At 54.3% G+C, this 13,855-nt stretch overlaps 1 protein-coding gene across 1 annotated transcript; it reads right to left on the bottom strand.

The window, feature by feature from the left end:
* Positions 1-1,657: 1,657 nt before the first annotated feature.
* Positions 1,658-11,090, bottom strand: KIAA0040 (KIAA0040 ortholog). The gene is made up of 2 exons (XM_065649058.1): positions 11,043-11,090; positions 1,658-5,071 (listed from the first exon to the last, which is right to left on the bottom strand). Exon 2 carries the CDS (start codon positions 4,958-4,960, stop codon positions 4,628-4,630), a length of 333 nt encoding a protein of 110 aa, XP_065505130.1. The 5' UTR covers positions 4,961-5,071; positions 11,043-11,090; the 3' UTR covers positions 1,658-4,627.
* Between the last annotated feature and the right edge of the window lie 2,765 nt (positions 11,091-13,855).

A 13,855-nucleotide genomic window follows, 5' to 3' on the forward strand; every position in this document is an offset into this window, starting at 1 on the left:
CCTGAGAGCAAGGAATATTCTCTTAAGTGGTATGAGCTTTGTATTTCAGAGATAAAGGCAAATGAGACACTTGATTTGTAGTTTCTGTGTTATCTGTAGTTTCTGACTTATTCTTCCTGATTATGGGCCTCTCTTTCACCAGGAAGGGCAGTCAAAGTGGCAGCTGCTGGAAAACAATTGTGAGAAGTCAGTATTTCCGAACAGCCACGGGATGGCATCATCTCTTCGTGCTAGTGCGGGAGAAACTTCCCCCGATTCTGCTGGCTTCTGTGGAAAGACCTTTTTGGGGTTAACCAGAGCCTGTGCTACAGCTTTAGGAGCTGGGACAGCTCAGATAATGCAGTTTGTTTGCCTTCAGGAACTGGCTGTTCTGGTTTCAAGGCTCAGGCTGGTCGGGGTAGTCCCATAAAAATTTCACATTCTTTTCCTACCCTTGTTTTGCTGCAATACCCAGCCCTGTAATGGTGATGCCGCAAGGGCTAAACCAGATTCTCGAAACCTCTGCCTTGCCCTGAGATCACTTAAATTTTTCAGCCGGTGAGGTTTGCAACATGTGCAGGGGCAGAATTTGAATCCCAGAAGGATTCTTCACCCACCTCCCCCGTGTCCCAGCCCGGACCCAGGAGGAGGAGGGTGAAGGCATGCTTCTTCCCAAAGACACCGATTCTGGATGGTGTAATTAGGAGAGAAGTGTCTTACTGCAGTGGGCACTTGCTTGGAAAGCAGCAATGTTATTTCTGGTCACTGCTCTAGGCTTTGTTGGCTGAATAAATAGAGGAATAATCAGCAAATATCCCATTCTCCCCTCCTAGTGGGGTTTCGGGGACCTGCGGGGACAACTTTTGCATCCCCTCAATCCCTAGACTGCTCCGGGATGCTCAGCTTCACCTCAACCCCTGCCTGTTTCTAACCTGGGACCCAGGAGCGCCCGGACCTGAACATGGTGTGCAGGGCTGCCGTCTGGAGAGAAGCAAGGTGTGCCCCGCTCGTTTCTTCCCCCAAAAAAGTGTCTCTCTGCCATTTCTAGCCACTCAGTGCTGCAGTCCTGTGCCCTCCTCCCACCAGACTCCTCCAGAGCCTCGGCGCTGTGGACACGGTGCAGCCAGGGGCATCATCCAGGTGAGACGCAGATTTATTTTTGTCCTCGTGGAGGGAAAGCTCAGCGGTGCACGATTTGGTGCAGCCTTTGCTCTGCTCAGCAGAGGCGTGTGCGCCTGGTCCCGGGTCGTGCCCAACGCAGACGGCTGCGAGAAGCTGCAGACACCGTGAAATACTTGTCTGATCAAAACCAACTGGGGTTAATTAGTCTGCGCTGCTGACCCGCTGCAAGGAAAAATCCCTCAGCAGCCCACCTCCCGCAGTGCACAAACACTGCTCTTCTGCTTCCCACTACTTTTTGCAACTGGGGAGAGGAGCTTGACTGTATTTGTTAACAAGGCAAGGCCATTAAACTTGATTAAGCTAAGCTGTTTCTTTAAAAAAACATCTCCGAGCTGCACAGCTGGCTGCAGGCAGAGACCCAATGGCCTCTGCCTGCTGAGCTCTCCCCATGTCTTATCTAGGGCCAGGATGCAGACACAAGAAAGATTTCCCCAGGAAAATAAACACATGATTGAAAGCTAGAGACAGGACACTTGTTTGCAGTTTGAGAGTCATTTATTTTTGTTTTAAAAAAGAAACACTGCAACAAAGTTTTTGGTTTTTTTCCCCGTTGCAGGGGCTGTTTAGGAAAAGAAACGGTCAATGCTGAAATGCGGTTGTGGGGAGGCAGTGCAGGGTGTCTGGGAAGCGGGGACGCACGCAGCAGTGTTTCTGTACCATGCTTCTGCTGCTGTGGGCTCCCTGCTGCCCAGCATGGGTGACGGCTCCTGGTGCACCTCAGGCTGTTGCTGCTCCTTTTGTCACAAACAGCAGCTGATTTGGTGTGCGGTTTGGCTAAACCAGCAGCCCCTGTGCTTTATGGGGTGCAGAGGCTTGGACCATCTGCAGGTGGGATGGATCAGAGCAGGGTTGTACCCTAGTTCCTCCCTGCCCAGCCCAGCGGTGGTTTTGAATGATGGTTTTAGGGAGCTCTTGAAATTCAGACCTGGCTCTCAGCTCCCCAAAGCCTGGATCAGAGATATTGTGTGTGATGCAACACAGGACGTTTTCTTGATGGTTCTTCGGTTCTTGTAGGAATCAGTTGCCCTTTCCAGAAATGTTACTTGCCAGCTCTTCTGGTGAAGGACCTTCTTGCAAGTAGCCATGCAAAGCCCAGCAGCTCCACGCCAGGTAGGCTGTACTCTGCTGGTGCTGGCTGCCTCCGTGCCGCTGCTTGTTCGGGTATGCTTCTTGCCTCCCATCGCGTTTCCCTTTGCTCTTTTTTTTTTTTCTTTCTTTTCTTTTTTTTTTTTTTTTTAAATATTCCTCCAGGCAGCACCACCCTTCCTGCGGGGCTGCTGGCGCCTCTGGATTGCAGCAGGAGCACCTGCGTGGGCAGCTTTCTGACGGCTGCTTTGCCCACCTGGTGAGCGCGGAGGCAGGAGGGCTGGGAAAAGTACCTGGATGGGGGGGAAATGAGGGAAGGAAGAAGAATACAAGTGCAGTGTTGGTTCTCTGGGGTCCTGGCTGGACTGGCAGTTTGGGACAAAGACCAGAGCTATTCCTGCGTTCTCTCTAGGATTAGGTGTGGCAAATTCTAATTTTTTTAATAGCATTATATGTTGCTTCCTGTTTTGGAGGAGAAGGGAGTCACTTATTTCAGCGGTAACAAAGCAAGCTGGAAAATAAGGCACATATGGGGTCAATTTAAAGGGCTGTGCGAAGAGGAGCCTGGCCTCCCGGCTCTTACCAGCACAGCCGCACGCAGCCAAACCCTCTGACGTGATGTTAACATCACCGCCCTGTCTGTGTCGGACAAAACAGGCTGTGCTGGGACAGGGTGGCACAAACGGCTGCTTCTAACTGGTGGCTTTGCCGCCCTGCTGGTGCACACCCCGGGAGCCGGGGGAAGGCGGCATCGCCCTCGCCCGGGTTGGAAGCGGTGGTGTCCGGCAGCTCCATCCCGTCTTGCCCATGTGGGTTTGGCTGCTTGTTCCCCAGACATCTGGCTATGGCTGGCAGATCTCTGCTCCAGCAACTTAAGGACTGGAAGAAAATGGGAGGAAAACATCCAGTGTACAGACACAGGGCAAAACCCAGATGTGACGGGGCTTCTGGTCACGCGCGTGTGTCCCTCACTGGCAGAGCAGGCTGGGGGAGACAGAGCCTGGCGGGGTGGAGAGTGGGGGGCAGAGATCCCCAGCTCCTCGGGAGGTAGGCAGGGGGAGCAGAGGGTCAAAACCAGAGTAGGGGGGAGACCTGCGTGTGGACCCATTAGCTGCTGCGCCTGGCTAAGCCATTGCACATCCAAGGGAGATGGGGATGGAGAGGGATGCGGGGTCCAGCTGGACGATGCATCCCTGGGTAAGGGATGACTGTGGGCATGAACTTCACTCCCCTCTGCTCCTACAGCACGTCCCAAATCCCAGAGCCAGTTGGCTCGACAGCTGTATAGAAGCCCCAGCAGCAGCATGTGCTGGTGGGTCTGTGTGTGCACAAGGGCTGCAGGGAGAGGGGATGGCCGAGTGTCTGGGAAAGCGTGTCTGCTGCTTCAATACCGCTTCGGTGTGCCGAGCCCCACAACAGAGGGGCCTTTGGTCCTGCTCTTCTTTAGTAGTCATTCAATAAATAACTCTAATGCCCGTAGCGCTAAGCCTTTACACAGCTTCAGCTTGTGTTTCTGCTGTTGCAGTAGCATGGTGGGCTCTCTAAAGGCAAGTCTGTATAAAACACTCTTTCGAGATTTTTTTTTTTTTTTTTTCTGAAGTGCTGGTGCAAAAGGGCCAGTCTTGCAGCCTCCTCTCTCCTCCCTGCATCTAGCCTGGGTGGCAATGCATCTTGAGGTCTCTAAGGTTGGGCTGAGGGCATCTGTCTTCAGATGCTCTCAGCTGCCTTTGGTTTGGTGGCCGGGGAGATGGCACATTTTTGAGCTGTGGGACAACTCTGCTCCCAGCTTTTTTTGCATCTCCAACACACGCTGGGTTTGGACGGAGACTAGACAGCCAAGTTGTGCCATCTCGGCGGCAGGGCAAGCAAATGAGGCGTGCCCGTGCTTGCTTCGCGTGCAGCCGTCTGTGTTTGTGCAGGGGGAGTGTGCAGGCGGCTGTGTCTTCGAGTGCACGTGGTCTTTGTGCACCCTTGTCTGTGCCACGGTGCGTGTCCTTGCACACCAGTGCAGAGGGAGAGAGCTTTGCACCCAGTTTGCTGAGTGCCAGCCCAGTGCGTGTGCATTGTGCTCATGGCAGGAGGTACGTACGGCACGGTGGCAGGTCACCCTTGTGTGCTCAGCAAGGCACACCTGTCCTTTGCAGGGGTTTCTGCCCTTGGAGACGTTCTCATGGTGGGAGAGAAGGGTCTTGTATAAACCTATGCCCAACTGCTTTGCTCTCTGCTGGCCCTTCAACATGCTGGTTGCCCGCTGGGCTCACCCTCTTTGGAAAGTCACCATAAAGTGGCAGCAGCTTTGGCATCTCCTTACCCCTCACAGTGCACAGCTGAAAGGACTGGTGGTATCTCAGAGGGGAGGGCCTGAACACCCTCCTGGCTGCTAGATGGCCAAAGAGGGTCTCTTGTCCAGCAAGAGCAGCTTGGGCTGAGCAGAGATCCACAGGTCCTCTTCATCCTTCTTCTTCTTCTTCTTTTTCTTCTTGTTCCTCTCGGCGTGCAGCTGCCCGTTGCTGCTGGTGGCACCTTTCTTCCTGCACTCTCCCCTCCGTCTGCAGAAGCAGCAGTGGCAGCAGATGAAAATGAATGCAATGAGGACAACAAAAGGCAGACTCATCAGCACGACCAAGCAGACGGTGTTGAAGACGCCTTCCTCATGCTTGGTACGGATAAGCTCCAAGATGGAATTAAAGAAAGAACTGATCTTCTGCTCCATGTCGGTTCCTGGGCAGGCTGTCTGTGCTGCTCCTTCTACTTGAAGGTCCCTTGGGATACGGTCAGCTCGTGTCAGCAACTAGTGGGTTCCACAAGTGTCCTTGGATGGTGCCTGCGGAGATAAATAACCACACGGATCAGGTACCTGCTCCCTCAGCAATTTTCTCCATGGAGCTGCCAGCACAGCCAAAGCCTCAGCAAGATAAGAAGTCTGATGCCTTGGAGGGGTCTGGGGTCACAGGGGCTGGGCCGTGTTGCCAGCCACGTCCCTTTGGGTGTCCCCATCTGAGAAACACAGCCTCCCAGCCTCTCCTGGGGTCCATTCTCAGTGGTGGGCATGGGCGAGGAGAGCTTTGGGCATCCCTACTTGCCTTGGCATCTGGCTGAGCACAAATCGGGCTGCCCCCGGACACACATCTCAGTCCTTGCTTGGCAGCCACAGCATGGAGCTCTTATTAGCCCTTTGTAGGGCTTATTTTTTTAGCAGGGGAAATACTGTCTGCAGGAGGAGCTTTCCTGTCTAGGAAGGGACTTGCTTGGTCCAGGCAAGCAAGCACTGCAGTGAGCAATAGTGCTGCCATCGGAGCTGGGATCCAACATGCCACAGGTTTCCCCTTACCCCTGATTCACTCTGGGACGAGGTGTCTGGTTTGGACAGACCGTTCTCACGGTCCATAGTCTGGGACGGGCGGCTGCGCACTGGTGTGCCTGTGCCGGGCACCGTGCTGGGGTCCGGTCCTGCTGCTCGGGCACCCTGGACACCACTGGCAGGTCTGGGGTGCGGGCTGCGGTTAAACCAGCCGGAGTTTTGATGGGAGCTGGAGTCAGTGGGACTCGCAGGGGGTCGTCAGGCAACCACGGGCCCCTCCGTTCACCCAGGGCTGGCAGCAAATGTGACGGTGTGGGGAGGACGAGGGTTGGCTGGGGATGGAGGAGCCTCCGCTGTGCCTCACCTGGGAATTGCTCCAAGGGCTGGGTAGGGCTGAGGAGCATTTCTGCAGCCTGACGTAAGCTCTTCCTCTCTCTCGGGGAGGGAGAGGTGCCGCTGAGTGGCAAGACTCCCAGGGAAGCCCTTCTGCAGGGGCAGGGACCTGCTGCCTCTGCTCACGGCTTTCCTCCTCTCCTGGGGCCAGGCAAAGCTCCCAGGGGTTTTAAGCAGGGGAGGGGGCTTCATGCCATGAGTTTGCAGTTTTGGCTCAATGTGGGGGTCACCAAATTATGGGTTGTGCAGGCGAAGAATCGGCAGGAGCAATATCAGGCTCTAATAACATAGTTCACCTTCGCTCAGTGTTTTACATCAGTGTCTTTGCCAGCCTTTGGGATTCAATCCCCGCAGCCCCTCGAGGGAATGCTGAAATCCCCATGTGCGCGGGAGGGGAAACCGAGGCACGGTAAAAGGAAAGCAAACGCTTCCACGTAACAACAACCTAAGAGGTACAGCCTGACCTCCAAAGGTGTCCCAGAGGGGTTGTTCCACTTGTCCCCTGTGACCACCAACTCCTTGCCTCTCCTGCTGGCAGCTCTCATAGAGCCCAGGCGCCTCAAGGGAGCGGTGGGAAGGGGAGCCAGGCTGGTTTTGGTTAAAGCCTCCTTGTCTATAGTGCTACTGTTCTTTGCTCTGAATCCCATTTATTGCTGTTGCAGCACCTGCTAAGGGATCCTCTCTTGTACCGAGCGGTTTGGGATGCTCCAGTTCACCCAGGCAGCACCACCGTGCATCCTCCCGCCTCGCTTTGCAATTAACACCCTACCTCCTAACGAACAACAAAGCTACCAGCCTCACCCAAAAAAGAAACTGAGTCCCACCCAACCCTAACTATAGCGCTCACGCTGCTGCCGAGGCGGGAGCCCTCGAAAAGGCGGCTCACAAGGGAAAACCTGCTTTTGGAAACACCATCCAGGGACCTACAAACCTGTGTGGGGTCTTGTTTCACCAGCTGCCCTGGCCGCTGGCTTTCACATCCAATTGTCAGGACCCCAAGAGCTGAATCCTTCAGTGCAGATGCTGAGCTCTCCATCTGGGACTTCACAAGTGCTCAGGTACTATTAAAAAATAAGAGGTTTATCCTCCCTGCCCCTCGCAGAAAAAGACTGACCACTGCAAGTGTGTTGTTTTGATGTGCACGAGAGCGTAGCTGAGCCGGCCGCAATTAGCCTGTGGTTTTTGTGAACGTACGCGTGGGAAGTGTGATGAAAATGGACGTATGAAATTCTGTGGGTGCCTTTCTGAAAAACTCTTATTTCAGATGTACCAAATAAAACGCAGTGCTCTGGGAGGTGGTTTTGGCCTTTGGCTAAACAAAAACTTTTGTGGCTAATACTTCATTGCTGGATTTTTGTCCAGCCTGCTGCATCTTCCAGTTTCTGCTTGGAGAATTAAATATATACGTATGTGGTGGGGGTTTTTTGGAGGTAGACAAGGAGGATGGTGGGGATGCCAGACATGCACCCAGGAGGGAGGAACGGTGCTGCAAGAGGCAAAAGAGCCTTTTCCACCCCACTTCTGCGGCCGAGCACCTTTTTTGTTGCTCCTTGCATTGCCTCATTCTCAGTGGTATAACCGCCATCCCCACCTGAGAAATCACGGGCTACCACGGAGTCTGAAATCCCATCCGTCCCCTTCCTACCCCCTGCCCGGAGCTGGTGGTGAGTGTTATAGACCTGGTTTTGCTCCCAGGGGAGATAAGCCTGGGCTCTCTTTGTGCTGGTCTCTGCTATCTGCTGCCCACAGGCATCACGTGCAAAGGGCAACGGGGAAAGCGGTGAGCGCCACATCTTAAAACTACGCATTGTCCTGACCTTCAGCCTTGCCGAGGCTTTTTTTTTTGGGACAGCTATAATAAAGGTTAAACTGCAACACAAATAAACAGAGCAGCTTTTCCTCAGCCTGAATCATCTGCGTGAAGCAGGTTTGCCATTTATCCGTAAATATCCTGACAGCTCGTTATCCAGGCAGGAACACTGGATGCCTATGATACACTTCACTCCAAAAAAGAAGTAAAAAAAAAAAAACCCCCAAAACACAACCTCAAAACAACAACTGCCTTAATTTCAGAGAAAACAGGATGTACGATTTTAATCCTGTGCTTAGCTGCTTTATATTTATTGCCTCTAACCTTCTGGGGAGGGAAGGAGGGCTGGAACTTCCTTTTAAACTTGTAATTAATTGTTTGCAGGAAAAAAAAAAAAAAAAAAGAGAAAAAGCAGAGCCCTTTGAAATGTTTCCACTTCAAACCGGAGCTGAATGTGCTGCCGAGGCCCTTGGGGCTTGTTCCTGGGAATTACCCAGCCCGGAGGGACATTCTTGGTGCTGTTGTGGCCACCAGGCAAAGGGTGGCTTATGGCTGAGATGTTTGGCCATGAAGTGGTGGGTCTGTCCCTGAGCCCAGCTGGGGATGTGCAAGCCCGGAGCAGCAGGGATGCAGCCGAGCATCCCTCGCAAGGGGAAGGCGGCGGTACCTGCCACCGCCCTGGGCAAGCAGCACCGAAATTCCAGGGCCACCTTTCAGCAGGGCCAAGCAGCTGGTTTTCAAATGCCTTTTCTTTTCGGTGCCATGCATCGCCTTTTGTTTTGTAGATGAAGGGATGTCTGTGTGCTAAATAAAGGGGTTCTTCAGTTTAGTATGAAAAAGAAAGGGGAGGGAAAAGTAGACAAACTGGTGGCTTTTGAGCCGTCAGCTCCAAGAGCAGAGGGGCTACCCGAGGCCACCCATCGCCAGCTGAAAGCCTGTGTGCACAGTGAGGAGCTGCATTTAGGGAAAAGCCAGGCTGCTCCTCGATTTGGTGCGACAACAGCATCCCCCTTGAGGGAGGAGACAAACGGGGAGAGCTGCGCCGGAGTCCACCATGGGTTTGAACTATGTGCCCAATGCGCGTGGAGCTGCAGCTGCAAGGTTGGCTTGTGTTTTTGGGACAAGATACGAGACCAAAAAACAGGGCCAGGGAGGCGCTGGGAGACAGGGCAGCATCTCAGGGAGGGCTGCTAAGCGCCCTGTTAAATGAGCTCTTTGTTTTTGGGTAGCCGGTGCTGGCAGCACGTCAGGGGAAAGCTGACATGGTAATTTGCTTGGGAAGTCCTGTGGCCAAGGATGGACGGCAGCTCTGCACGGCTTGTGTAAGTTTTAATCGAAGCTGGGTGTCCAATGTGAGGTTCTTTAATGCACGTTAGCTCCGAAGGAGCTGGTTTTTTTTTTCCAAGGGTGGGGAGCATCTGCCACTCCTCTGGAGTTATGGCCGGCCACGGGTGGAAAACAAGATCCTTTTGAGGGCCAGCATGGCATGGCATCACAAACCATTGGCGGGCACGGCTTGCCTGGCTGAGCTGGAGGGGTAAAGGCTGCCAGCCTGAACATGGGGAAATCAAAACAGAGGGGTTGCCTTGGCAATGCTGGCTTGCCCACATCCTGTGCGCTGCTGAGCAACCACAGTGGCCGGCGATGGAGATAGAATTCGCAGAAAAGTTGCAGTTTGCTGGAAACAGGGGGCAAAGGCTTGGAAACTGCTATGCAGGGTCACCGTGGCAGAGGGGAAAGAGCTGGAGATGTTTTAAGACCTGATTTTGCAAGTTCTTTAGGTTCAACCCTCAACAGGCTCTTATGTCTCTGTGAAGTCCTCTCCAGCCTAACAAAGCCCGACCGGCTCCTCTCAGCTGACAAGCAGCCTGGCTCAGGTGGGAGCAGGTACTTCTCCCTACATCCACGTTGAGAGCAGAGGCAGAGCTGGAGGACAACTGACCTACAGCCCGTGACCTGTGGGGTTTGGCCCCCAGTACTTCCAGGTTATGTGAACTCCCCCGTGCTGGGTGTCCAGCAGCAACTCAGGACTTGCAGAAGTGACGTGAAAGCGTCTGACCGGCAGCCACCCCCATTTCCTTAAAGTGGATGAGGCCGCACTTTTGGTGGGACCTCACTTCATGCAATTGATGCCAAGTGGTGCAAAGCAGGAATCACAATATTAAAGTGACCGTTTTCCTGCTGTTATTGGCTTTATATTGGCAGTGACAGCTATGGGTCCAGCAAGGAGAGGTTAACTCCACCATCAGAGCCTGCGAGCTTCCCGATACAAGCAGCAGAGACGCAGCTACGCACACCAGTGACATCTATTTTCCCGTTTGCACCTGCAGACTTAAAGGAAAACTGGATGAAACCTGACACTGAGGGTGAGCAGTTTCCTTAGCTGGGATCGCACGTTACTGTTTTGGAAATGATGAATAATAAAGAGTTTTGCGCCGGTCCCGTGGAACTCGCAGCGGGCTCCAGCGATCTTCCTCAAACATTAAAAAACAAACACTAGCAGCCACCACCCAGCAAACAAAACCAACTAAAGCTTCATGTTATTCCCACCGCCATCAAACCTTCCAGCCAGAAGCCACGCGTAGATGCTTTCATCCCCTGAAGGGAGCGATTTGGAAAACTACCGATACGAATGTCGGATAAGAGGGTTAAAGTGAAACTATTTTGCAAGCTGCTGCCTGGAGCCCGCTCCGCCATCGCCGGCGGCACGCACGCAGCTGCCCCCGGCCCCGGATCGGTGCGACTCCTGCCCAAAAGACCGGTTTCGCTTTCAGAAAAGCACCGCTGTCATCCCTGACAGCACCGGGACCCCTGCATCCCAGTCTCCTCTAAATCACCGTACCGGCAGCCCCCCCAGCCCACCCGTGACCCTCCCTGGGGTGAAGCTCAGGCGGTTCGGGGGCTGCAGATCCACCTCCAGGTGACAAGTAACAGCAAAATTTCTCGGTTCAGCCTTACTTTTAGCTTTTGTGACCCAAACCCCCTGGTGCTGGGCAGGCCGCCTTCTGACAAAAGTTCCCCCGACAGCTAGTTGCTCTTCATCGCCACTTCTCAAATGCCACTGTCCCCACCCGGCTCTGCCAGCATCTGCCACCGGTCCCACCAGCCCGGAGCCCACCCCACCGCGGCAGGCAGCACATGATGTGGCCTTAAAAAAAAAAAAAAAAAAAAAGCGAAAAAGCCCTGGGTTTGGGTAACGCCCAGGTAAGGCGATGCCCGACGGCTGCGGGGAGCGGCTCCCCCCGGCACCCCCTTCCCGGGGACCCCCCCGTCCCCGCCGGCCAAACCTACCTCCGTGCTGGCGGCGCGTCCGCCCGCCCGGCCCGGCCGAAGCTCCCGGCGGCCGGAGGAAACGAGCCGCCCCGGCCCGCCCGCCTCCGCCCCCGGCCCGGCCCCGGCTGGGGCTCCCCCCGCCCCCTTGCGCAACCCCAAAACTGTGCAGGGAGGGGGGGAAAGGAAAGGGGAGGACCCCGGTGCTTCGCCTGCCTCGGGCGCCCGGGAAGGTCTGGCAAAGCCGCAGTTGTTTAGTCTGGGCAGGAGGCATCGGGGGGAGGTACAAACCCGCGCGTGAAACATGCCAAAAGTTGCCGGGAAGAGGGAAAGAACGAAGTGGTTTCTGCCGGGAGGGAGGCCTGGGCTTTGGTGCAGCAGAGATTTCCCCAGAATCATTTTAGCGGTGGGGGTTTGCAGGGTGGCAGCGCTGCTGTTGCTTTTGGGAGGCTTTTAAAGGGCGGTGCAGACCTCCAGGTCCCGAAAAGCAGCGCCAGGGCTGCCCCCCTGCACCCCGTCAGCAGCCCGGGCCAACGTGCTGCCCCGGAGAGGGGGCGCTGCAGCACGGCGGGGGCGACCCAGCATCCCCACGGGAGGGGGCACCCGGGGGCAGCACCCGGCAGCGGGATGGGTGCTCTGCACCCACTGGGATCGGAAACGGTGTGTGAACCCGAGGAAAGCCCTCCAGGTTGTGCAAGGTTTTGATATTTTCAAAATTTGATTTCAGTTCAGTTTGGACTGCCCCTCCCCCCCTGCCCCAAATTTCATTTGCTGCTTTTTCTCCTTATTTCTTTTTTATCACCCTATGAGGGATATCCAGGAATCAGTGGATCTTGATTGCTTTCCATGCTGGGGCTGAGCAGTATCCATGCAGCACTGCAACATTGATAGCCTGGTAAGCTGTGACTAGAAAAACGCGTTACTGGAATTTTTCTGGCCAGTTTGAATCCTTTTAGGTTGCAAAACAGAATCACAGAACGGTTGGGGCTGGAGGGGACCTCTGGAGATCATCTAGTCCATCCCACCTGCTAAAGCAGGTTCACCTAGAGCGGATTGCACAGGAATGCGTCCAGGCGGGTTTTGAATGTCTCCAGAGAATGTGACACTTGCCCCCCTCACCCTCCTTCATGCTCCAGAGCCATCTTCATGCTCCAGCTTTGCTTTCCCACTTCAGCCTTGGTGCTAACTTGTTGGGCTGCAGTAACCGTGGGCAGAGCTGTGGTCAGAATACGATGAAAAAGAGACAGAGAGGAGGGAGAGATGGATGGATGGATGGATGGATGGATGGAAGCGAGCTGCCTGCCAGCCCCAGCTGCCCTCCCTCTGCTGCCTTCACCCTAGCACTGGGGCCGGAGGGATGAGACACCCCAAGAAACACATGTTGCAGGCTACAGCTTGTGCTTAGGGCATCCTGTTAGCGTTGGTGAGGTGTTGATGTGCTGTGGGAAGTACCAAACCTTTTTTACCTAAAGATTTGCTGCTTGTTAACACCATGAACATTTTCCTTGGTTTTATGCTACAGAATGGGGATCCCTGGGTTTTGCACCATGTGTGTGGCTCATTCCATCCCAGTTTGCTCTGTCCCGGCTCTCCCCTACACTGAGCTGCAGCAGTCCCCTCGTTTGCAGATACCAAATCCCCCCATCACCCTACAAAAGCACCCTTCCCGGGGCACGCAGTAGAAGCCACCCGGGTGCTGGCAGTCACCCATGGGACACTTGCCCACTCTACAGCACCGGATAGGGTAATGTCACCTTTGAAACCACCCTTAATGGGATTGCCTGCAAATCTTTATTATTAGAGGTCCCTAAGGGTGAGCGTGGCTGGAGGTGTCGGGCTTGGGGGCACCTGGCCCTGGGGCCAAGGGGGCTGGAAGTTCTGCATGTCCCCAGCAGTGCTGCCACCACGGTGGCCGGGAGATTTGCTTTGTTCCTTGGGCAAACAGCCTTGCTGGGGCTCGGTGGTTTCTTGTCGCTGATTTAGTTTGGCAGGGGCCTTGCTGAGGGAGGAGTTGCCGGTCTGGGCACCTTCCCTGGCTTTTTGGGGGCCCCTCCGAGCATGGTGCTTTGGCACCTGCTTGGCTTCAGGCGTGAGCATCATGATGAAGTGGTAGAGTTGGTGCCCACTGATATGAGATGCTCCCTGTAAAGGAGAGGCTTGATGCTATCGAGTGTAGCAATACCACTAAACCAAGTTTGGAAGCGTTGGACAGACTTAAAGAAAGTCAGAATTAATGCAAGAACATACAACTATAATCAGCCAGACCGTGGCTACGTCTAGCCCAGCGTTTTCTTCCCCGTAGTTGTCCACAGCAGATGCTTCGAAAAATTATAAATGCCGCTTGATGCTTAACCCTGCGGATGTTACCTGCAGCGAGGAGTTCCACAGCTCTTTCACATGTGGCGTGGAAAAAAGTACGTTTTAGAGGGAGGTGGTAGTTAGGAGGGTAGTTTTGTTTGGCATCCAGTGTATCGGAGCTCTAAGGAATTATGCTTTGTTTTTCAAAAGCTTTAATGGGTGAGAGGAAGCCGTGACTCAGCCACCGATGAATCACTGCTGCTCCAGATTACAAGGCTCTCTGCTTGCTGGTGCCCCTCAAGCTGAGGAATCAATTAAGCCCGGACTAGACAAGCTCCTGTCACATTACGGCATGCAAGTCTCAGCCCAGGCCTGGGACCAGCTAGAAAGCAGATCCCACCTCCAGCCCCGTTTTCCATCCATTTTTCCCAGACTCCTTATTTCTATGTGAGATCAAAGCCCTTCCCATGCCAAAAAGCCCCCCTGATAACTTCAATTTCCTCCAAGGTTCCCTCAACCCCTAATTTTATTGGAAA

Source organism: Caloenas nicobarica, chromosome 20 (genome assembly GCF_036013445.1).
Source record: "Caloenas nicobarica isolate bCalNic1 chromosome 20, bCalNic1.hap1, whole genome shotgun sequence".
Lineage (NCBI taxonomy): Eukaryota > Metazoa > Chordata > Aves > Columbiformes > Columbidae > Caloenas > Caloenas nicobarica.

What these genes read in the sequence shown, in the direction of transcription:
- KIAA0040 (XM_065649058.1), bottom strand. Translation starts at nt 4,960, where the DNA reads ATGGAGCAGAAGATCAGTTCTTTCTTTAATTCCATCTTGGAGCTTATC.